Raw genomic sequence first — 25664 nt, 5'->3', positions numbered from 1 at the left:
TAACAGAAAGATTAGTATAACTCAATGCACAAAATTATACCTCTAGAAAGCATTATCACAGAAAGTTTTTACTATTTAATAATTGTTAATTTCATTCTCTTTTTAAAAGGCTGAGAAGAAAAATCCAGTGTAGCTTTAAGAACATGTAGCATAAATCAATATTCACACATATATTCGCTTAAAGAGAACAGAGTCTATTAAAATAATAAATAAATGATACAGAGGCTATAAAGAAAATGACTTTTTTTCTTCCTTAAAGGGATTTGCAGTTTTGATATTTGAAACAAAATTTGATGTTTCATTTCTCCAGCACCATTATTACGTAACATTTAAAGACAAGTACACAAGGTGGTTGCATATTCTTTGACCCAATGAAACCCATCAACCTAAAGTTACTTGATTTTACATACACAGACATGTTTAATACCTTTGGTTATTAAAAGTAAAAATATTAATTAAGACTAAATAGGTATTTTTAAGAAACTAATGAGGTGAATAAAATAGTAAAATAACTCTGTACCTTTAAACCAAGAATAAAGGATTATTATTCTCTGCTTAGTTTTCTTTATATAAAAATGCTGCATAGAAAGCATAATTATTGCTCTACGGCTAAAAGGTAATGCTCAAAATCCTTCAAGGTAGGATTCAGCAGTACCTGAACCAAGAACCTACAGATGTAGAAGCTGGATTCAGAAAAAGAACCAGAGATCAAATTGCCAACATCCATTGAATAAAAGAAACAGTAAGAGAATTCCAGAAAAAGAGCTACCTCTGCCTCATTGACTACACTGAAACCTTTGACTGTGTGGATTACAAGAAACTGTGGAAAATTCTTAAAGAGATGAGAATACAAAACTACCTTACCTGTCTCCTGAGAAACCTGTATGCAAGTCAAGAAGCAACAGTTAGAACCTGGCACGGAACAAAGGACTGCTTCACAAATGGGAAAGGAGTACATCAAAGCTGTATACATACTGTCACCCTAATTATTTAAATTCTCTGCAGAGGACATCATGTGAAATGTCGGGCTGGATAAAGCTTAAGCTGGAATCAAGATTGCCGAGAGAAATATCAACAACCTGAAATATGCAGATGGTACCACTCTGATAGCAGAAAGCAAAGATGAACCAAAGACCCTCTTGATGAAGGTGAAAGAGGAGAGTGAAAAAGCTAGCTTAAAACTCAACATTCAAAAAACTAAGACCATGGCATCCAATCCCATCGTTTCATTGCAAACAGATAGGGGGAAAAGTGGAAACAGTGACAGACTTTATTTTCTTGGGCTCCAAAATCACTGCAGATGGTGACAATGGCCATGAAACTAACAGACATTTGCTCCTTGGAAGAAAAAATATGACAATCATAGACAGCATATTAAAAAGCAGAGACATTACTTTATCAACAAAGGTCAAAACAGTCAAAGCTACGGCTTTTCCAGGAGTTGTGTCTGAATGTGAGAGCTGGACCATAAAGGAGGCTGAGCACCAAAGAGCTGCTGCTGTCAAATTATGGTGCTGGAGAAGACTCCTGAGACTTCCTTGGACAGCAAGGAGATCAAACCAGTTAATCCTAAAGGAAATCAACCCTGAATATTCATGCGAAGGACTGATGCTGAAGCTGAAACGCCAATACTTTGGCCACATGATGCAAAGAACTGACTCATTTGAAAAGACCCTGATGCTGGGGAAGACTGAAGGCAGGAGGAGAAGGGGGCAACAGAGGATGAGATGATTGGATGGCATCATCGACTCAATGGACATGAGTTTGAGCAAACTCCAGGAGACGGTGAAGGACAGGGAGGTCTGGTGTCCTGCAGTCCATGGGGCCGCAAAGAGGCAGACACAACTGAGCAACCAAACAGCAAAAGCACTGTACTAAAAACAAAATGAACAGAGTAAGATTTAGGGTGGGGGAATGGGAGCAAAAAAAAAGAAAACTAGACACTTGGAAATCAGGCTTTTAAAAAATATTTTAGCTGATTAATTCAACAATACACTTTATATCTGCTTCATTTGATAAAAATAAGAAATCTTAGAAAATAGATAAAAACTTCCTAACACATTTCATTTTCCTCAACTCTGTTAATCTCCAAAAAATTAGTCCCAGATTATCAGGTTCAGTTCAGTTCAGTCGCTCAGTCGTGTCCAACTCTCCGTGACCCCATGAATCACAGCACACCAGGCCTCCCTGTCCATCACCAACTCCCGGAGTTCACTCAAATTCATGTCCACAGAGTCGGTGATGCCATCCAGCCATCTCATTCTCGGTCGTCCCCTTCTCCTCCCGCCCCCAACCTTTCCCAGCATCAGAGTCTTTTCCAGTGAGTCAACTCGTCACATGAGGTGGCCAAAGTATTGCAGTTTCAGCTTTAGCATCAGTCCTTCCAATGAACACCCAGGATTGATCTCCTTTAGAATGGACTGGTTGGATCTCCTTGCAGTCCAAGGGACTCTCAAGAGTCTTCTCCAGCACCACAGTTTAAAAGCATCGATTCTTCGGCGATCAGCTTTCTTCACAGCCCAACTCTCACATCCATACATGACCACGGGAAAACCCATAGCCTTGACTAGACAGACCTTTGTTGGCAAAGTAATGTCTCTGCTGGTTACAAATCACTTAACCTGTGATCACTTATCTATTCCATTTTTTTAAGACCTATGGCAGAATCCTATCAGGATGGAATGTTTTCAGAGTAAGAAATTTTAAATAAGATGTTTTTACATAGCACAGTCTATTCAATAAATTCAGAAAAGGAAATATGGAATTAACTTGTCAGACTGAATATTATAGAGTAAGTATGATCAAACATTAGTATGAATTTTTAGGCTATCTAAGCAACAAAAACAAAAATTTTAAATAAAGGTAGATTAATACGATGAGATGACTAAAGAGCCTTGTGATGAGGGTGAAAAAAGAGAGTGAAAAAGCTGGCTTAAAACTCAACATTGAAAAATAAGATCATGGCATCCAGTCCCATCACTTCATGGCAAATAGATGGGGAAAAAGTGGAAACAGTGCCAGACTTTATTTTCTTCGATTCCAAAATCACTGCAGAAGGGGACTCCAGTCATGAAATTAAAAGATGCTTGCTCCTTGTTAAAAAGCTGCGACAAACCTAGAGAGCATATTAAAAAGCAGAGACGCCACTTTGCCAACAAAGGTCCAAACATGTTTTTTTCATGTGGTCATGTACGGATGTGAGAGTTGTAGCATAAAGAAGGCTGAGCACCAAAGAATTGATACTTTCGAACTGTGGTGCTGGAGAAGACTCTTGATAGTTTCTTGGACTGCAAGGAGATCAAACCAGTCAATCCTAAAGGAAATCAACTCTGAATATTCACTAGAAGGACTGATGCTGAAAAGTCCCTGAACCTGGAAAAAACTGAAAGCAAAAGGAAAAGAGTATGGCCAAGGATGAGACGTTTAGACAGCATCACTAACTCTATGAATATGAATTTGAGCAAACTCCGGGAGATAGTGAAGGACAGGGAAATCTGGTGTGCAGCAGTCCATGGGTCCCAAGAGTCAGACATGACTTAGCAACTGAACATCAAACAACAAATACAATGAGATACCCAACCAAAACACAAAACAAAAAACTCTGGAAGGAATGTCACAGAAAATATAAATTTAATAAACAACAACAAAAAAAAATGAATTAGTTAATTTCAAACAGTGATAAATGCTTCTGCCAAAGAAAGGCTTCACTGTAGACAATTCAGGTGAAAATCTGAAAGAAAAGCTTTTGTACATTCCGTTCCGTTCCGTTCCGTCGCTCAGTCGTGTCCGACTCTATGCGACCCTGTGGACTGTAGCCTACCAGGCTTCTCCGTCCATGGGATTCTCCAGACAAGAATACTGGAGTGGGTTACCATTTCCTTCTCCAGGGGATCATCCCGACCCAGGGATCGAACCCGGGTCTCCAGCATTGGAGGCAGACGCTTTAACCTCTGAGCCACCAGGGAAGCCCATTAACTACATAAAATAATGGTCATATGAATGGTAATGACAAAATGTTATAGTCCCTTAGGGCTGCTATCAGAAATTTATTTCTCTCAGTTCTGGATACAGAAAGTCCAAAATCAGTCTGCCAGCATGGTCAGGGTCTGGTGAGAACCACCTCCTGCTCCAGACTACCTACTTCTTCGTCTGTCCTCAGATGATAGCAAGGTTAAGGGAGCTACTCTCTGGTCTCTTTTAATATGTACACTGATCTCATGACTACACTCTCATGATCTAATCAACCCCCAAAGGCTCCACACTTCCTAATGCCATGACAATGGGCATTAGAATTGCAACATATGAATTTTGGCAGGACACAAACATTCAGACCACAACACATAATTCAATCCAACTAAACAGTCATCAATTTAAAACATTTTTTTAACAAGAAAAAATTCATATAACATAAAATTCATCCTTTTGAAGTGTACAATTAAGAGGAATTTACCATATTCACAAGAGTGAAAACTTCACCAGTATCTAATTCAAGAACATTTTTATCAATCTAAAAGACACTCATGAAGTCATTCCCCATCCCTCCTTTCCCCAGGCTCTGGCAACCATTAATCTACTACTTCTCTCTGTGGATCCGCCTATTCTAAGCATTTCATAAAACTAGAATCAAAATACGAGACATTTTGCATCTGGCTTCTTCTAATTAGCGCTAATATTTTGAAGGTTCATCCATGTAAGATAATGAAGTATCAGTACCTCATTCCTTTTTATGTCTGAATATTTCATTGCAAAGATATAACATATTTTCCTTATTATCCATTCATCAGTAAGAGACATTTGTACTGTTTCCACCTTTTGGCAGTTAGGAATAATGCTATGTGATCTCCGTTACATGTGGAATTTTAAAAGGTCAAATTCATAGAAGCAGAGGGCAGAATACTGCCGACCAGGAGTAGGGAAGTGGGGGAAATAAGAGATATTGATCCAAGAATACAAAGATGCAGTTTTACACAATGAGTAAATTCTAGAAATCTGAAGTACAGCACGAAGATTTTAGTTAACAATACCATATCATGGACTGGAAATTTGTTAACAGTAAATTTCAGGTGCTCTCATCAAGGAAAAAAAAATGGTACCCATGTGAGAAGGTATGTTAATTAGCTTGACTGGTGATCATTTCACTAAATATATAAAAACATCACCTTGCATACCTTAAATATATAAAATTGTTATTACAAAATAAATACTTTTGGGATTTCCTGAGTGTTCCAGTGGTTAAGACTCTATGCTTCCACTTCAAGGGACATGGATTCGATCCCTGGTTGGGGAACTAAGATTCTACATACTGTGCAGCATGAAGAAAAATAATTTTTTAAATTTTTAATAAAAATAAAACAAATCAATAAACAGTTCTGCATGCAAAAAAGGAAAAGCGAATAATGCTGTGAATTCATATATAAGACGTTACATAGGTATGTGTTTTCAATTCTCGGTTTTATATATATATATAGGAGTAAAACTGCTGGGTTGTATCCCAGATGGCGCTAGAGGTAAAGAACCCGTCTGCCAACGCAGGAGACCAAAGAAACCGGGTTTGATCCCTGAGTCAGGAGAGCCCCTGGAGGAAGGCACGACAACCCACTTCAGTATTTGTGCCTGGAGAATCTCCGTGGTCAGAGGACCCTGGTGGATTACAGTCCATAGGGATGCACAGAGTTAGACACGACTGAAGCAACTTAGCATGCACACATATTAACTCTACATTTAACTTTTTGAAAAACAAACTGTTTTCCAAAGCAGTATCAGTTATTTTGTAAGTTAATAATTCAGTAAGAGGATACAAATTTCAAACAATTATACAGAGGAAAATTAAATGAGAAAAATAGCATTTTTTTTTAAAAAAGTAGGGTAACTAAAACAGTATAAAAGGAAATGAAACTGTAAGATGATAGAAACAAAGACAAAAAAATACAATCACAAAAAGGCAGATTATAAAATTTGATCTAAAATATATAGTTATATGCTATTTCCAAGACATATATCTAAAGCATAAAAATATAGATAGGTTTTAAGTAAAATAATGAAAAGAGAAATATAGCAAAAACCAACCAAAGAAAAAACAATTGTAACTATGTTAATATGATAAAAATTGATATAATTCAAAAGACTAAGAAAAAGAGTCACTACATTTAATAAAAGGATCAAATAAAAAAGAGAACATAAATATGGATATGTGTATAGGTGTATATACACATAAGATCTGCACACTATCTCAGGGGATTCAGAGAATTGAAAGCCCTTTCATAAGCTAAGAACTTCTAAACAAATGAAACATCAGTCCTATAATCTCTTTATAGAATCCTAAAAACCTGACAAAAAACAACCATAAAACTTTCCATTAGGCAATGGTTATATCAAATTTAAAAAGGCTCTAATTAAACTGTATCTTTTAAGAATTTATAAAACACTTCCCATAGTAAGGTCTGACTTTAAAACCTTAAAAAGCATTGTATAACAACAACAAAACCAAATTTATTTTAATAAATAATGTATAAAATAAAAATAACATTTAAGCATAATTACACTTAATAAAAATACATCCTTCTTTTATGTTACCAACAAAAGTAACATCATTTGAGCTGATACAATGTAAAAGAAGCAAGCCTTCTATAAGTTTTCCTATTTACATATAAAATGAGTGATAAGATGAAGATAATATACTGGCATCAAAATAAATTTTTAATTTTCAGTAGGTCATTCATTCACGGTGTAAGACTCAAGTTTTTCACATAAATAAAATAAATAACTTATTTACCAAATGATAAAATACTGCAATTAAGAATTTTTTTTCAGCACCTCGGTTTGAGTTCCCTGAATCATACAGCAAATGGTCACTGGCTATCTACTTTACATATAGTAATGTAACAACCTAGAGGGGTAGGGTGGGGAGGAAGGTGGGAGAGAGGTTCAAGAGGGAGGGGACATACGTATACCTATGACTGATTCATGTTGATGTCTGGCAGAAGCCAATGTAATTCTGTAAAGCAATTATCTTTCAGTTTAAAAAATAAATAAATTTAAAATAAAATAAAGGAATTTTATTCCACTCTACCAGCATAATCAAATATATTATATTTATAATTTACTTTAATCATTTCAAATATACACACTGATCCCTCAAAAGTTGTCCAAGAATTTGTACAAGGACTTGGTAAAAAATAATCTCTTGCAACTACAAAATACATCTACAAGTTGATGGCAGAGAACAAAACTGAATGACTTAACTCATATCTTGGATTTTCCACAGGAACTATAAATACCTACTTTCACAGAAATACACTTCAATTTAAGTTGATCGTGCTATACAAATGAATTTGAATGATAAAATATTAGTCACTTCTATTAAGAGTTTTCCATAGACTTGTCAAGAAAACGGTGTTCTTACCTACAGTCTGGAAAACTTCATTCATCAAAGCTTCATTAACTGCTAAACAGCTGACATTTCCACTATGAGACCAACTTTGATATATAGCTTGAAGCAGAAGTGTCTGAGCTCTTGTAGCTTGAATTGTGAGATTTGGAAGCTCAAAAATGCCTTCAGTTATAGCAATCTGAGATCTTTTGGTCCTGCATAAGAAAACAGAAAGCATAACAAACCAATATATTAAGTTATATTTATAAAAAACAACATATAAAGATGCAAGACAAAAAAGGTATCCAGGAACATTATTTTAATTAGAGTTCCCTCAATGAGAAATGCAATTCTACTAACTTTACTTCAGAACCTGTAATAATAAAAAACACAAACTAGAATAATGTCCACACACATATTCATAAATATATATACTGCCCGAGCATTATACTTTAATCAAGTCAATCATCAAAAATAAAAATAATACTAATTAATACTTAAAATAGGATTTACTAGTAGATCTGCCTTATTCTCTTTTCTTAAATTTACTTTCTACACAATTTGGAAAGGTTACTTTCCATTTACAGTTATTACAAAATATTGGCTACATTCCTCATGCTGCAGAAAACATCCTGGAACCTATTTTACATCCCATTGTTTGCGTCTCCCCTTCTCCCCTTGGTACCCACTACTTTGTTCTCTGTATCTGTGTGTCTGCTTCTTTTTTCTTTATTACATTCACTAGTTTGTTGTATTTTTTTAAGATTCCACATACAAATGTTATCATACAGTATATGTCTTTGACTTATTTCTGTTGGCATAATATCTTTCAAGTCTATCCACATTGTTGCAAATGACAAATTTTCACTCTTTGCTATAGCTAAGTAGTATTTCACTGTGTGTATATACACACACCACATTTTCTTTATCCATTCCTCTGTAGATGGACACTTGTTTCTATATCGTGGCAACTGCAAATAATGCTGCTTACGAACACTACAGTACATTATCTTTTCAAATCACTGTTTCTATTTTTTTTAATCATTTACCCAGGAGTTGAACTGCTGGACATTTGATAGTTCTGTTTTTAGCTTTTTGAGAAATCTCCACACTGTTTTCCACAGCGGCTGCACCATTTTACATTTACTAAACCAAATTCAATAAAATTAAAAGGAATCAAATCATACAGAACATATGTGCAGACTACACTGGAATTAAACTATAAACTAATAAAAGTATCTATAAAATCCTCAGATATTTAGATATTAAAAACATAAAAGACACTGAAGAACAGGGCAGATGAAATTGAGAAAGTCACAAACAACTTTGCAAAAGTATAAAATGATTTTATAAAAGGACATTGATATGACTATCTGAAAAGGATAACCTAAAATATACATAATTGATACTCCTGTAGAAAAGAACAAATAGAGAAAAAAGTGCTATGGGCATTCATTTTAATAAAGTAACTTGGAGGGACCAGGACTTCCCCAGAACTCCCCTTCTACAAAATTCCCTAACCTGTCCACTACAGACTAGTAAAAACAATCAGTGTATGGGGGCTATTTAACCATAAGATTATAAAGGGGTTTCAAGCAATACTGCATACTGATGAGATACTGACAGTCTCATGTTAACTGGTTACTTTTACATTTTCCACGGAGACTTTTTTTTTTTGAAGTCTCTGCAGACACTATTTGTTTTTCGGCTGCGCTGTGCAGCATATGGAATCTTGGTTTCCCGACCAGGTATCAAACTCATGTCCCTTGCACTGAAAGCACAGATTCTTTTTTCATTTTTTTAAATTTATTTTATTGGAGGCAAATTACCTTACATTAATATATTGGTTGGTTTTGCCATACATTGACACGAATCCGGCTCAGGTGTACATGTGTTCCCTTTCTTGAACCCCCCTCCCACCTCCCTCCTCCCCATATCCTCCCTCCAGGTCATCCCCGTACACCAGCCCCAAGCATCCTGTATCATGCGTCGAACCTGGACTGGCGATTCATTTCACATATGATAATATACATGCTACAATGCCATTCTCCCCAATCATCCCACCTTCACCCTCTCCCAGAGAGTCCCAAAGACTTTCTACAAACCTATGTCTATTTTGCAGTCTCGTATACAGGGTTAAGGTTACCATCTTTCTAAATTCCATATATATGCGTTAGTATACTGTATTGATGTTTTTCTTTCTGGCTTACTTCACTCTGTATAATAGGCTCCAATTTCATCCACCTCATTAAAACTGATTCAAATGTATTCTTTTTGATGGCTGAAAAATACTCCATTGTGTATATGTACCAAAGCTTTCTTATCCATTCATCTGCAGATGGACATCTAGGTTGCTTCCATGTCCTGGCTATTATAAACAGTGCTGCGATGAACATTGGAGTACATGTGTCTCTTTCAATTCTGGTTTCCTCGGTGTGAATGCCCAGGAGTGCGATTGCTGGATCATATAACAGTTCTATTTCCAGTTTTTTGAGGAATTTCCACACTGTTCTCCATAGTGGCTGTACTAGTTTGCATTCCCACCAACAGTGTAAGAGGGTTCCCTTCTCTCCACACCCTCTCCAGCACTTATTGCATGTAGACTTTTGGATAGCAGCCATTCTGACTGGTGTGAAATGGTATCTCATTGTGGTTTTGATTTGCATTTCTCTGATTATAAAGGATGTTGAGCATTTTTTCATGTGTTTGTTAGCCATCTTTATGTCTTCTTTGGAGAAATGTCTGTTTAGTTCTTTGGCCCATTTTTTGATTGGGTCACTTATTTTTCTTGAATTGAGCTGCAGGAGCTGCTTGTATATTTTGGAAATTAATGCTTTATCAGTTGCTTCATTTGCTACTATTTTCTCCCATTCTGAAGGCTGTCTTTTCACCTTGCTTATAGTTTCCTTTGCTGTGCAGAAGCTTTTGATTTTAATTAGGTCCCATTTGTTTATTTTTGCTTTTATTTCCAATATTCTGGGAGGTGGCTCTTGGAGGATCCTGCTGTGATTTATGTCAGAGAGTGTTTTGCCTACGTTCTCCTCTAGGAGTTTTATAGAATCTGGTCTTACATTTAGCTCTCTAATCCATTTTGAGTTTATTTTGGTGTATGGTGTTAGGAAGTGTTCTAGTTTCATTCTTTTACAAGTGGCTGACCAGTTTTCCCAGCACCACTTGTTAAAGAGACTGTCTTTTCTCCATTTTATATTCTTGCCTCCTTTGTCGAAGATAAGGTGTCCATACGTGCGTGGATTTATCTCTGGGCTTTCTATTTTGTTCCATTGATCTATATTTCTGTCTTTATGCCAGTACCATACTGTCTTGATGACTGTGGCTTTGTAGTAGAGCCTGAAGTCTGGCAGGTTAATCCCTCCAGTTCCATTCTTCTTCTTCAAGATTGCTTTGGCTATTCGAGGTATTTTGTATTTCCATACAAATTGTGAGATTATTTGTTCTAGTTCTGTGAAAAATATCATTGGTAGCTTGATAGGGATTGCATTGAATGTATAAATTACTTTGGGCAGTATACTCATTTTCACAATATTTATTCTTCCAATCCACGAACACGGTATATTTCTCCATCTATTAGTGTCCTCTTTGATTGCTTTCACTAGTGTTTTATAGTTTTCTATGTACAAGTCTTTTGTTACCTTAGGTAGATATATTCCTAAGTATTTAATTCTTTTCGTTGCAACAGTGAATGGAATAGTTTCCTTAATTTCTCTATTTTCTCATTATTAGTGTATAGGAATGTAAGGGATTTCTGTGTATTGATTTTACATCCTGCAACTTTACTGTATTCATTGATTAGCTCTAGTAGTTTTCTGGTAGACTCTTTAGGGTTTTCTGGGTAGAGGATCAGGTCATCAGCGAATAGTGAAAGTTTTACTTCTTCTTTTCCAATTTGTATTCCTTTTATGTCTTTTTCTGCTCTGATTGCTGTAGCCAAAACTTCCAGAACTATGTTGAATAGTAGTGGTGAGAGTGGGCATCCTTGTCTTGTTCCTGACTTAAGGGAAAATGCTTTCAGTTTTTCACCATTGAGGACAATGTTTGCTGTGGGTTTGTCATATATAGCTTTTATTATGTTGAGATATGTGCCATCTATTCCCACTTTCTGCAGGGTTTTTTTTATCATAAATGGATGTTGTATTTTGTCAAAGGCTGAAAGCACAGATTCTTAACCACAAGACCACCAAAGAAGAAACCATCCAGAAATGCTTCTAATTTCAGTCATCTTAAAAGTCAATGGGCTCCTTTTCTAGCCATTGCAGGTATTGCAGTTAAGAACCATCTTGCTATTAATAATAAACCTAATATCCTTCAAAGTCAAGACTGGATTTTTACTTGGCAGTTCTAAGGTTGTAAAAAAACAAAAAGACCTACAATGCTACTATGACTTTGACTGTTTAGGTCTCACGTTAAGCCTAGCTGGCATTCAAGCCTCATGGTAAAGCTGTTCTCTAGAAAAATCTATAAAATCAACATTATTTATTAAATGCCTATGTATAGCAGTCAGGCACTACCTACTTAGGAAGTAACCCAGATGGCGCTGGTAAAGAACCCACCTACAATGCAGGAACCATAAGAGATGCAGGTTCGATCCCTCAGGTGGGAAGATCCCCTGAAGAAGAGCAATGCTACCCACTCCAGTATTCTTGCCTGGAGAATCACACTGACAGAGGAGCCTGTCGAGCTACAGTCCATGGGGTCGCAAAGAGTAGGACATGACTGAGGAGAGTTAGTACTAGCCATTTTAAAAGTCAATGAACAAAAGAAAGAACAATAAAATCCCAGGGTCCTCATTTTAGTGGGTATAGGAAACATATTTAAAAAATCAATCAATAAACATAAACAAATGATATAAGGTAGTTAGAAGACAAATGCCCTCAAAAACAGGAAAAGAAAGTATGAAACAGGAACTACTGAAGAGGGAGCAATTTCATATACAATGGGTAGTTGTGGCTCAGCTGGTAAAGAATCTGCCTGCAATGCGGGAGACCTGGTTTCAATCCCTGGGTTGGGAAGATCCCCTGGAGAAGGGAAAGGCTACCCACTTCAGTATTCCGGCCTGGAGAATTCTATGGACTGTATAGTCCATGCAGTCGCAGAGTTGGACAGGGCTGAACGACTTTCACACACACAGTGTAAATCTTATTAAAAGGAAAAGTTTAATTCCAAGCAAAACTTCAGCAGAATAGAAAGAGTTAAGTGACAGTTGTGTGGGTATATCTGGAGACTGATTCAGGCAGATGATTCAGGTAGAATCCTAAGGACAGAGGAGCCTGCCAGGCTACAGTCCATGGGGTCACAAAGAGTTGGACATGACTTAGTGACTACACAATGAAAACAACATAATCAAGCCTACAACAGGAACTATATTTAAAATCAATTATGTGCTTTGTCCCTCAGTCATGAGAAACTTGGTAAGCTTAATAGATACAATGTTCTCTGCTAGTAATTGAAGACACAGGCACTATCTTTACACAAAGAATTCAGAATCCAGTTGTGAGACAATATACCAGTAATCAGAATTTAATAAAACAAATGCTATAACAATGCTGCCATAAGGGTGGTGTCATCTGCATATCTGAGGTTATTGATATTTCTCCCGGCAATCTTGATTCCAGCTTGTGCTTCTTCCAGCCCAGCGTTCCTCATGATGTACTCTGCATGTAAGTTAAATAAGCAGGGTGACAATATACAACCTTGACGTACTCCTTTTCCTATTTGGAACCAGTCTGTTGTTCCATGTCCAGTTCTGACTGTTGCTTCCTGACCTGCATACAGGTTTCTCAAGAGGCAGGTCAGGTGGTCTGGGATTCCCATCTCTTTCAGAATGTTCCACAGTTGATTGTGATCCACACAGTCAAAGGCTTTGGCATAGTCAATGAAGCAGAAATAGATGTTTTTCTGGAACTCTCTTGCTTTCTCCATGATCCAGCAGATGTTGGCCATTTGATCTCTGGTGCCTCTGCCTTTTCTAAAACCTGCTTGAACATCTGGGAGTTCACGATTCACATAATGCTGAAGCCTAGCCTGGAGAATTTTGAGCATGACTTTATTAGCGTGTGAGATGAGGGCAATTGTGCGGTAGTTTGAGCACTCTTTGGCATTGCCTTTCTTTGGGATTGGAATGAAGACTGACCTTTTCCAGTCCTGTGGCCACTGCTGAGTTTTCCAAATTTGCTGGCACATTGAGTGCAGCACTTTTACAGCATCATCTTTCAAGATTTGAAATAGCTCAACTGGAATTCCATCACCTCCACTAGCTTTGTTCGTAGTGATGCTTTCTAAGGCCCACTTGACTTCACATTCCAAGATGTCTGGCTCTAGGTCAGTGATCACGTTATCGTGATTATCTTGGTTGTGAAAATCTTTTTTGTACAGTTTTTTTGTGTATGCTTGCCACCTCTTTTTAGTATCTTCTGCTTCTCTTAGGTCCATACCGTTTCTGTCCTTTATCGAGCCCATCTTTGGGCACCCTTATGGCAGAAAGTGAAGAGAAACTAAAAAGCCTCTTGATGAAAGTGAAAGAGGAGAGTGAAAAGGTTGGCTTGAAGCTCAACATTCAGAAAACAAAGATCATGGCATCTGGTCCCATCACTTCATGGCAAATAGATGGGGAAACAGTGGAAACAGTGTCAGACTTTATTTTTTTGGGCTCCAAAATCACTGCAGATGCTGACTGCAGCCAGGAAATTATAAGACGCTTACTTCTTAGAAGGAAAGTTATGACCAACCTAGATAGTATATTAAAAAGCAGAGACATTACTTTGCCAACAAAGGTCCGTCTAGTCAAGGCTATGGTTTTTCCAGTGGTCACGTATGGATGTGACAGTTGGGACTGTGAAGAAAGCTGATAGCTGAAGAACTGATGCTTTTGAACTGTGGTGCTGGAGAAGACTCTTGAGAGTCCCTTGGACTGCAAGGAGATCCAACCAGTCCATTCTAAAGGAGATCGATCCTGGGTGTTCATTGGAAGGACTGATGCTAAAGCTGAAACTCCAATACTTTGGCTACCTCATGTGACAAGCTGACTCACTGGAAAAGACTCTGATGCTGGGAAGGACTGGGGGTGGGAGGGGAAGGGGACGACAGAGAATGGGATGGCTGGATGGCATCACCGACTCGATGGACATGAGTTTGAGTGAACTCCAGGAGTTGGTGATGGACAGGGAGGCCTGGCGTGCTGTGATTCATGGGGTCGCAAAGAGTCGGACACAACTGAGCAACTGAACTGAACTGAACTGATAACAATGCTGAAAACAATTTCCTGTGAGATACACTAAAATGGTTGAGAAAAGTGCAGTTATTATATTTAAGTTGAATCCTGAAGAATAAATATGAATCATTTCAAGAAAAAAAATTATAAATTCATTTAAGAAAAAAGATACCTCAATTCAAAAATGGTACAAAGATATAAACAAGAACCTTCATCGAATGTGAAAACAGAAATGATCCATAAACATGAAAAGATTCTTGAGCCTAACCAGTAAAAAGGGAAATTCAAATTAAGACAACGTATGACTTTCAGGCTTCCCTGGTGGCTAAGCAGTAAAGAATCTGCCAGCAATGCAGGAGACATGGGTTTGACCCCTGGAGGGGAAGATCCTCTGGAGAAAGAAATGGCAATCCATTTCAGTATTCATGCCTGGAAAATGCCATGAACAGAAGAGCCTGGTGGGCTACAGTCCATGGGTCACAAAAGACTCAGATACAACTCAGCCTATAACCAACAACAAATGATTCTTTTAACCTATCGGACTAACAAGGCCTCCCAGCCTCTAATTCATCTTTCAGAAATCTATCTGAAAAGAATTTTCACATGAGTCTGCAGTAATATTTACACAATGACATTGTCAGCAACTTATTTACAGTAGCCTCAACTTGAGAAAATCTCATCATTGAACAAATTTTGATTCAATGACTTGATGCAAAACTACTCAGGGTTTCACTGGTGGCTCAGTGGTATAAAGAATCCATCTGCCAAAGAGGAGACATGGGTTCAATCCCTGGTTGGGGTAGATCCCACATGCCTCGGAGCAACTAAGCCCACACACCAAAATTACTGAGCCTGTGCTCCAGAGCCCAGGAACTGCAACTACTGAGCCCTAGTGCTGTAACTACTGAAGACCACGCACCTAGAGCCTATGTTCCTCAACAAGAGAAGCCACTGCAATGAGAAGTCTGCACGCCACAACTAGAGTAGCCCCTACTCACCACAACTAGAGAAAAGCCCACACAGCAACTGATAACCCAGCACAGCCAAAACTAATTGTTACAAAAATACTCAGATAGTTTAAAAAAAAAAAAAAGATAGAGTTAGATGAAACTGCTGAAATGAAAGGAGACGCTGAAATATGGCAAAAGCATACATAGTTGCATTATAATATGATTCCATGTAACAGCAGAAAATGGGTTCAGTTCAATTCCCCATACATAAAAATATGTCTGCATTTGTTTATATGTTGAAAGAAAAAATTCTCCATAGAACTACTGATAATGTTCATTCCTGGGAGATGATAACAGAGGATGACTTTACATGATCTTTTCCCTATGTAAATATCTGTATTTTTTTGCTTGGTTCTTTGAGAAACATATATCATTATTTTTTCAAAAACTTCTAACTGCAATACTTCAAGAATGGACTATGGAAATCACAAACTATATCAAAATGAATTAATTTTGTTAAACATTTTTAAAATGAGACGGTAAAACATGAGCATCACCAATGTATCAATCTATCTCCACTCAACGTTGAATTATCAGATAATTTCTTACTTTCTCACAGATACAAACTTCACTTTTAAGTCAGATAAAGAAAGACAAATATATGATATCACTTAACACATGGAATCTAAAGAAGTGATACAAATAAACTTACTTACAAGATAGAAACAGACTCACAGACATACAAAAAAACTTATGGTTGCCAAAGGGGAAGGGGGGATAAATTGGGAATTTGGGGTTACATACTTCTATATGTAAAACAGATAAACAACAAGGAACTACTGTATAGCACAGGGAACTATATTCAACACTTTATAATAGTCTATAATGGAAAAAAAATCTGAAAAAGAATATATAGAGAGAGGTATATACACAACTGAATCATTGTTCTGTACACTGGAACCATTGTAAATTAACTGTATCTCAATTAAAAATAGAGAGAAAAGTTCATTTTAAAACTTCCAAAAGTGAAATGGTATCATCAAAAATGGTAAGTAAGCTACACCAAAAGTTTGGTAGTGGTGGTTTAGTCGCTAAGTTGTGCCTGACTCCTGTGATCCCGTGGACTCTAGCCTGTCAGGCTCCTCTGTCCATGGGATTCTACAGGCAAGATACTGGAGTGAGTAGCCATTTCCTTCTCCCGGGGATCTTACCGACCCAGGAATTGAACCTGGGTCTCCTGCATTGCAGGTAGATTATTTACCAACTAAAGCAACAAAAAAGCTGGCAAGACTGTCAAAATTCAACTTTTTCAGGACTCGAGAAACTAACAAATCCTGTAACAAACAGGGGATCATATAATCAAAAAAAATTTTTTTTTAATTTTAAACAACTCAATTTCAGTAGGAACAGTAAGTTCTGCGGAATTTTTATTTACCTAGGTTATCTTCTCTGGTCCCCAGCTCAGCTCTTATCCCCAATAAAAGGTAACAGAGAAAGCAAAGGGATCTTACACTAGAAACTGTGGTTGGTTGTTCAGACCTGTCTGGTAGCTTACCTAGAGGATCAATGCAGAGAGCCTGCATTCTCTCTCTCAACTCAGAACTCCCAAAACTAAAACAACTATCCAAGGGCATTTGTAGAAAACATTTACAGGCAATTGTACTGCACTATTCCTTGCTGCCTGGGATAACTGATAACAAAAGAGGCCAAAAAAAAAAAAGACTAGCCAAAATCTTAGAAAGCAAGCCAGGGAAATGATGCTTTTGGGAATAAAAACACTCAAAAGCTCAGGCATCTTTCTGGGAATAAGGCAGGCCATACACATGCTCCGGCTTCCCTGATAGTTCAATTGGTAAAGTATCCGCCTACAGTGCAGGAGACCCAGTTCAATTCCTGGGTCGGGAAGATCTGCTGGAGAAGGGAATGGCTACCCATTCCAGTATTCTTGGGCTTCCCTGGTGGCTCAGTTGGTAAAGAACCTGCCTGCAATGTGGGAGACCTGGGTTCAATCCCTGGGTTGGGAAGATCCCCTGGAGAAGAGAATGGCTACCCACTCCAGTATTCTGGCTTGGAGAATTTCAGGGACTGTACAGTCCAAGGGGTCACAAAGAGTCAGACACGACTGAGAGACTTTCACTACACATGCTCAGGCTGTGCCCCTGCAGAGGAAAGACAAGAGAAAGGCCCTAAACTCTCACTTCTAGTTGACTTTCAGTGTCTGCACAACAAGAAAAAGTGGCAGAGTTGAAAACTGCCTGGTTGAGCTTTGAAGGCATTCCTCACAAGAAACCATGGAGGTCAGAGGGCAGTGGAACAAAATATTCAAAGTGCTGAAAGAAAAAACTTCCAGTTAATAATTATCTTTCTGACTTAACTATCCTTCAAAATGAAGTAGAAATCTCTGAGGGAAAATCCAGGACCAAAGGCTTCACTGCTGAACTCTACAAACATGTAAAGAAAAAAGTATCTATCCTTTTCAAATTTGGGGAAAAAAATAGGAGAGAATCCTTCCCAATTTTTTCTATAATATCAGTAATACCCTGATACCACAGCCAGACAAAGGCAAGACAACTACACTAATATCCCTTGTGACCATAAATGCAAAAACTTCAGTAAAATACCAGTAAATGAAATTCGGAAAAATATTAAAAGCATTATACGCCATAACAACTGAAACTTATCCCAGAAATAAAAGAATGGCTCAAGAACTCAGTGCAATACATACTTATAAAAAGAAGAGGGGAGAAAACACGTCTATCACAACTGACACAGGAAAAAAGTATCTGACAAAATCCAACACTCTTTCATAATATAAAACATTCAACACACTAAAGAGAAATTCCTCTACATGATATGGGACATTTATGAAAAACACACAACTAACAGCATAACTTTTCATATCTTTTCAAGAAAATTAGAGATATCAAGGGAACATTTCATGCAAAGATGGGCTCGATTAAGGACAGGAATGGTATGGACCTAACAGAAGCAGAGGATATTAAGAGGTGGCAAGAATACACAGAAGAACTGTACAAAAAAGGTCTTCACGACAAAGATAATCACGATGGCGTGATCACTCACCTGGAACCAGACATCTTGGAATGTGAAGTCAAGTGGGCCTTAGAGAGCATCACTATGAACAAAGCTAGTGGAGGTGATGGAATTCCAATTGAGCTATTTCAAATCCTGAAAGATGATGCTGTGAAAGTGCTGCACTTAATATGCCAGCAAATTTGGAAAACTCAGCAATGGCCACAGGACTGGAAAAGGTCAGTCTTCATTCCAATCCCAAAGAAAGGGAATGCCAAAGAATGCTCAAACTACCGCACAATTGCACTCATTTCACACGCTAGTAAAGTCATGCTCAAAATTCTCCAAGCCAGGCTTCAGCAATATGTGAATCGTGAACTTCCAGATGTTCAAGCAGGTTTTAGAAAAGGCAGAGGCACCAGAGATCAAATGGCCAACATCCGCTGGATCATGGAGAAAGCAAGAGAGTTTCAGAAAAACATCTATTTCTGCTTCATTGACTATGACAAAGCCTTTGACTGTGTGGATCACAATCAACTGTGGAACATTCTGAAAGAGATGGGAATCCCAGACCACCTGACCTGCCTCTTGAGAAACCTGTATGCAGGTCAGAAAGAAACAGTTAGAACTGGACATGGAACAACAGACTGGTTCCAAATAGGAAAAGGTGTACGTCAAGGCTGTATATTGTCACCCTGCTTATTTAACTTACATGCAGAGTACATCATGAGGAACGCTGGGCTGGAAGAAGCACAAGCTGGAATCAAGATTGCCGGGAGAAATATCAATAACCTCAGATATGCAGATGACACCACCCTTATGGCAGAAAGTGAAGAGGAACTCAAAAAGCCTCTTGATGAAAGTGAAAGAGAAGAGTGAAAAGGTTGGCTTGAAGCTCAACATTCAGAAAATGAAGATCATGGCATCTGGTCCCATCACTTCATGGGAAATAGATGGGGAAACAGTGGAAACAGTGTCAGACTTTGTTTTTTTGAGCTCCAAAATCACTGCGGATGCTGATTGCAGCCAGGAAATTAAAAGACGCTTACTCCTTGGAAGGAAAGTTATGACCAACCTAGATAGTATATTAAAAAGCAGAGACATTACTTTGCCAACAAAGGTCTGTCTAGTCAAGGCTATGGTTTTTCCCGTGGTCATGTATGGATGTGAGAGTTGGACTGTGAAGAAAGCTGATCGCCGAAGAATTGATGCTTTTGAACTGTGGTGCTGGAGAAGACTCTTGAGAGTCCCTTATACTGTAAGGAGATCCAACCAGTCCATTCTAAAGGAGATCAATCCTGGGTGTTCATTGGAAGGACTGATGGTAAAGCTGAAACTCCAATACTTTGGCCACCTCATGCGACGAGTTAACTCACTGGAAAAGAGTCTGATGCTGGGAGGGATTGGGGGTAGGAGGAGACAGGGAAGACAGAGAATGAGATGCTGGATGGCATCACCGACTCGATGGACATGAGTTTTAGTGAACTCCGGGAGTTGGTGATGGTCAGGGAGGCCTGGCGTGCTGTGGTTCATGGGGTCGCAAAGAGTCGGACATGACTGAGCGACTGAACTGAACAGCATAACAGTGGTGAAAGTCTGAAAGCTTGTACTCCAAGATGAGAAAGAAGTCAAGTATTTTTCACCTGTCATTCTATCTATTCAACAATGCAGTAAGGGTTCCAGCCACGAAACTAGGCAAGAAAAAAATTTAAAGGCATTCAGATTGTAAAAATGAAACTATCACAGATGACATGATCTTATAACTGAAAACCATCCCCATACACACCAACTATTAGAGCTAAAACCAAGTTCAACTAAATTGCAAGGTACAAGGTAACTATACAGAAATGAAGTTTTCTACCCACATACACTTAAAATTCTTGGAGGACAAAATGGTAACACACTCCAGTATTCTTGCCTGGGAAATTCCATGGATAGAGGAGCCTGATGGGCTATAGTCCATGGAGTCATGAAGAGTCGGAACACAACTAAGCAACTAAACACCACCACCACCCTTAAAATGAACCATCTGAAAAGGAAATTAAAATAATTCCATATATAACAGTAACAAAAAGAATAAATACTTAAGAATAAGTATTTTACCAAATAAGTGTAAGACTTTTACAATGAAAACTACACAGCACTGTTGAATAAATTAAAAAAGAAATCTAAATAAATGAAAAGACATTTCACATTTATGGACTGGAAAATTTAAAACTGTTAACTGACAGTACTCTCTAAATTACTCAATAGATTACATATGATCCCTATCAAAATCCTATCTATTTTGAATAAATGATTAAACTAACCCTAAAATTCATATGGATTTACAAGGAACCATGTATAACCAAAACAATCTTGAAACAGAAAAACAAAGCTGGAAGACTCACATTTCAATTACTACAAGGTACACTAATCGAACACGCATATACATATAAATCAGTGCACTAGCATTGAAAGTCGACAAATAAACCCATACATCTATTATCAATGGACTTCTGATAAAAGGTCAAGACCAATCAGTGGGGAATGAATAGTCTTTTTAACAAACAGTTTTAGAACAACCAAATATCAAAATATCAGAGAATGAATTTGGACCCCTACTTCCCACCATATATCAAAACTAACTCAAAGTTGATCAAAAAGCTAAAACCATAAAACTTCTAGAAGTGTAATTCATCACAATCATGGATTAGAGAAGAAATTCTTAAATACGATATCAGAAGCGAAAGCAATAAAAGGAAAAACAGATAAAGAGGACTTCATCAAATTTCAAAACTTTTATGTATCAAAGGAAAATATCAAAAACCTGAAAACACAACACACAAATTGGGGGAAAACATCAGTAAATCATGTATCTAAGGTCTAGTATCTGGAATGTGCAAAAAACTTCCATAACTCAACAACAAAAAAAGATAAAGAGCCCAATTAAAAATGGACAGTCATTTCTCTAAAGAAATTATACAAATGGCCAATAAGCACTTAAAAATGTTCAATATTACTAGGGAAATGAAAATCAATACCACACAGTGGGACTTCCCAGAGGTCTAGTGGTTAAGTAGTTTTATTGCAGGGAGTACAGGTTTGATACTCAGTCAGGGAACTGAGATCCTACATGCCACACCTCGAGACAAAAAAAAAACCACAAAGAGATACCACTTCACACCCACTGGGTTGGACATAAAAGGAGAAGGAAAAAAAAAACACGAAATAACAAGTGTAGGCAAGGATGGGGAGGAACTGGAACTCTCAGACATTGTAAGTGGATGTATACAATAGTACAACCACTGTGTATAACAACTTGACAGTTTATCAAAAATGTAAAACCAGCAATTGTATTGTCAGGTATATAGCCAACAGAATTGAAAATCTGTTCACCTTAGAGTTCATACATGCATGTTCATAGCAGCATTATTAGTAGCCAAGAAGTGGGCTTCTCTGGTGCCTCAGACAGTAAAGAAATCTGCCTGCAACGCAGGAGACCTGAGTTTGATCCCTGGATTGGGAACATCCCCTGCGAAGGTCATGGCAATTCATTACGGTATTCTTGCCATAGACAGAGGAGCCTGGCTGGCTTACAGTCCATGGGGTCACAAAGAGTTGGACATGACTGAACGATTAATCACAGCACAAGAAGTGGAAAGATGCAAACTTACAACTGATGAATAAACAAATATCCCTATACAGTAGCAGTATTTGGCCAAAAAAAGTAATGAAGCACTGATACATGCCAAAACATGGAGAAACCTTGAAAACATGGTAAGTAAAAGAAAAGCTCAGTCATTCAGTCATGTCCAACTCTTTACAACCCTATGGACTGTAGCTCGCCAGGCTCCTGTCAACGGAATTTTTCAGGCAAGAATACTGGAGTCAGTTGCCATTTCCTTCTTCAGGGGAGCTTACTTACCCAGGAATGGAACCTGCATCTCTGGCATCTCCTATACTGGCAGACAGACTCTTTACCACTAATGCCACTGACAGAAAATGCCACATGTTGTACGTGGCATTCTCTATCCAGAATCAGAGAGTTGGGATTTCTTCGTTGGAGTTGGGAAAATGCCCTGGAGTTAGATGGTGATGATGAAGGCACAACAATGTGAATATACTAAAAATCAGTGAATCAAACAGTTTAAAATAATTAAAATAGTAAATTTATGTTATGTGAATTTTATCTCTATTTAAATTAAAAAACTCCCTAAAGTATTTGTCTCCATTAGCATGTCACATAATTTAAATAAACAACTGAACATTAAGACATCTACAGCCCTGTCCATACAACTCTCAAATATGTAATAGTAATATGTGGCTCTACTTGGATTTGCCGATCACTCAACAAACCTGGTCACATTTTGCCAAAAAATCAAAGGATTGTAATAAATAGACAAGGAGACAGATATGCTCTGAAGGGTCTGGCAGTCCAGTGGTTAAGGCTCCACACTTCCATTGCAAGGGGAAAAGGTTCAACCCTGGTCAGGGGACTAAGATTCCACATGCCATGTGGTGGGGCCAAAAAGTTTTCAAAAAATTTGATAAATTTTAAAATGTACCAAATAAAACATTCCTTAAACCATGCAGGCAACATAATAGAGATCAAATGAGGGAAGAGAAAAAAATAGTATCTAATTCATAAATTTATATTTATTCTTACTGGTTTCTTTAGGTTTTCTAACATTGTGCCCATTGTTTAGATCACTTTCTTTTCTGTTATTACGGGTATAACACTTGAGTGGTGGTTCTCTCTCTATTATGTTCTCAAATTTCTGTTCAAAATTCTTATACAAAAAAACAAAAACACAACAGGTTACCAGTAATGATACTAAGTAAACAGAACACACATTTGGAAACCTACAATATAAAAATGTATAATTAACTTAATAATATTTATCTTTAGCCAGATATTCTGTGGTATTTAGGAAGTCCTATGCTGGATCATGGAGAAAGCAAGAGAGTTCCAGAAAAACATCTATTTCTCCTTCATCGACTATGCCAAAACCTTTGACTGTGTGGATCACAATCAACTGTGGAAAATTCTGAGAGATGGGAATACCAGACCACCTGAGAAACCTGTATGCAGGTCAGGAAGCTACAGTTAGAACTGGACATGGAACAACAGACTGGTTCCAAATAGGAAAAGGAGTACGTCAAGGCTGTATATTGTCACCCTGCTTATTTAACTTATATGCAGAGTACATCATGAGAAACACTGGGCTGGAAGAAGCACAAGCTGGAATCAAGATTGCCGGGAGAAATATCAATAACCTCAGATATGCAGATGACACCACCCTTATGGCAGAAAGTGAAGAGGAACTAAAAGGCCTCTTGAGGAAAGTGAAGGAGGAGAGTGAAAAGGTTGGCTTGAAGCTCAACACTCAAAAAACAAAGATCATGGCATCTGGTCCCGTCACTTCATGGGGAAATAGATGGGGAAACAGTGGAGACAGTGTCAGACTTTGTTTCTTTGGGCTCCAAAACCACTGCATATGCTGATTGCAGCCAGGAAATTAAAAGAGCTTACTCCTTGGAAGGAAAGTTATGACCAACCATGATAGTATATTAAAAAGCAGAGACATTACTTTGCCAACAAAGGTCCGTCTAGTCAAGGCTATGGTTTTTCCAGTGGTCATGTATGGATGTGAGAGTTGGACTGTGAAGAAAGCTGATCGCCGAAGAATTGATGCTTTTGAACTGTGGTGCTGGAGAAGACTCTTGAGAGTCCCTTGGACTGCAAGGAGATCCAACCAGTCCATTCTAAAGGAGATCGATTCTGGGTGTTCACTGGAAGGACTGATGCTAAAGCTGAAACTCCAATACTTTGGCCACCTCATGCGAAGAGTTGACTCACTGGAAAAGACTCTGATGCTGGGAGGGATTGGGGGCGGGAGGAGATGGGGACAACAGAGGATGAGATGGCTGGATGGCATCACCGACTCGATTGACATGAGTTTGAGCGAACTCCGGGAGTTGGTGATGGACAGGGAGGCCTGGCGTGCTGTGACACATGGGGTCGCAAAGAGTCAGTCATGACTGAGCGACGGAACTGAACTGAACTGATGGTGTAGCAAGAGCCATGTTCTTATAACTCTAGCAATAATTATTTATAAGGCAAAAGTACAGTCAGGATTCTTTTCACAAGTGGGCCTTTACTATTTCATAAAAAATTCAGCTACTGTATATGGTATTCTAACTTGCAAGCCAGCATATGTCATATAAAATGATTCCCAAAAGGATAACACAGATTTGAATAAAAACTTAAACATAGGCAAATTCAAAAGATTAATTTACGCTACATTTTAATACTGCCCAAGGGTAGAAGGTAATTCTCTCCTTCAGGTTCAACTTAATTTAACATCAAAGGAAATAATTCACTTTGTACAAAAGCCAAAATTCAATAACAAACAAGTAAATTATAGCATACACATAGGGAATGTTTTGTGATTTATTTTATTTTCCAGCTGTTAACTGACTGCAAGTAAAAGGACATGTTTTTACACTTCTGCTAAATACTCCAGTATCATCTGAACTAAAACAAACCATTTATAAATGATTTGGCAGATGGTAGAATACAGGACGGAGAAGGCAATGGCAAGCCACTCCAGTACTCTTGCCTAGAAAATCCCATGGACGGAGGAGCCTGGTAGGCTGTAAGTCCATGGAGTCGCTAAGGGTTGGACACCACTGAGCGACTTCACTTTCAATTTTCACTTTCACACACTGGAGAAGGAAATGGCAACCTACTCCAGTGTTCTTGCCTGGAGAATCCCAGGGACGGGGGAGCCTGGTGGGCTTCCGTCTATGGGGTCACACAGAGTCGGAAACGACTGAAGTGACTTAGCAGCAGCAGAATACAGGATGTACCTGTTAGTGTAACAGTATCAGTGAAGAGGATTTTTTCTCTTTTGTTTTTTTCAACTTTGAGATATTTCTAACAGGTTAATATAGAATATAGGAAATATCCATGGATCTATTTCATCAAACACAATTCATCAAACCATACCATCATACTGTATTTGCTTCAGTTATTTTTTTAAAGAGATCAATATATTTTATATAACTTTAAGCTATTTTGGGAGCTCATTAAAATGTCAATGAA

At 38.0% G+C, this 25664-nt stretch overlaps 1 protein-coding gene across 7 annotated transcripts in view; it reads right to left on the bottom strand.

The window, feature by feature from the left end:
• The window catches only part of VPS13B (vacuolar protein sorting 13 homolog B), a 767155-nt gene that overhangs the window by 637675 nt on the left and 103816 nt on the right, over positions 1-25664 (bottom strand). For all 7 annotated transcript variants that reach the window (XM_055431816.2, XM_055431817.2, XM_055431818.2 and 4 more), the window contains exon 17: positions 7403-7584. In XM_055431816.2, coding sequence (XP_055287791.2) covers positions 7403-7584 — 182 coding nt within the window. The remainder of the gene's footprint in view (positions 1-7402; positions 7585-25664) is intronic.

Source organism: Moschus berezovskii, chromosome 16 (assembly GCF_049115385.1).
Source record: "Moschus berezovskii isolate FMDL1 chromosome 16, NW_MosBer_1.0, whole genome shotgun sequence".
Classification (NCBI taxonomy): domain Eukaryota; kingdom Metazoa; phylum Chordata; class Mammalia; order Artiodactyla; family Moschidae; genus Moschus; species Moschus berezovskii.
The sequence above is the reverse complement of the archived record's forward strand: the minus strand, read 5'-3'. Positions and strand labels throughout refer to the sequence as shown.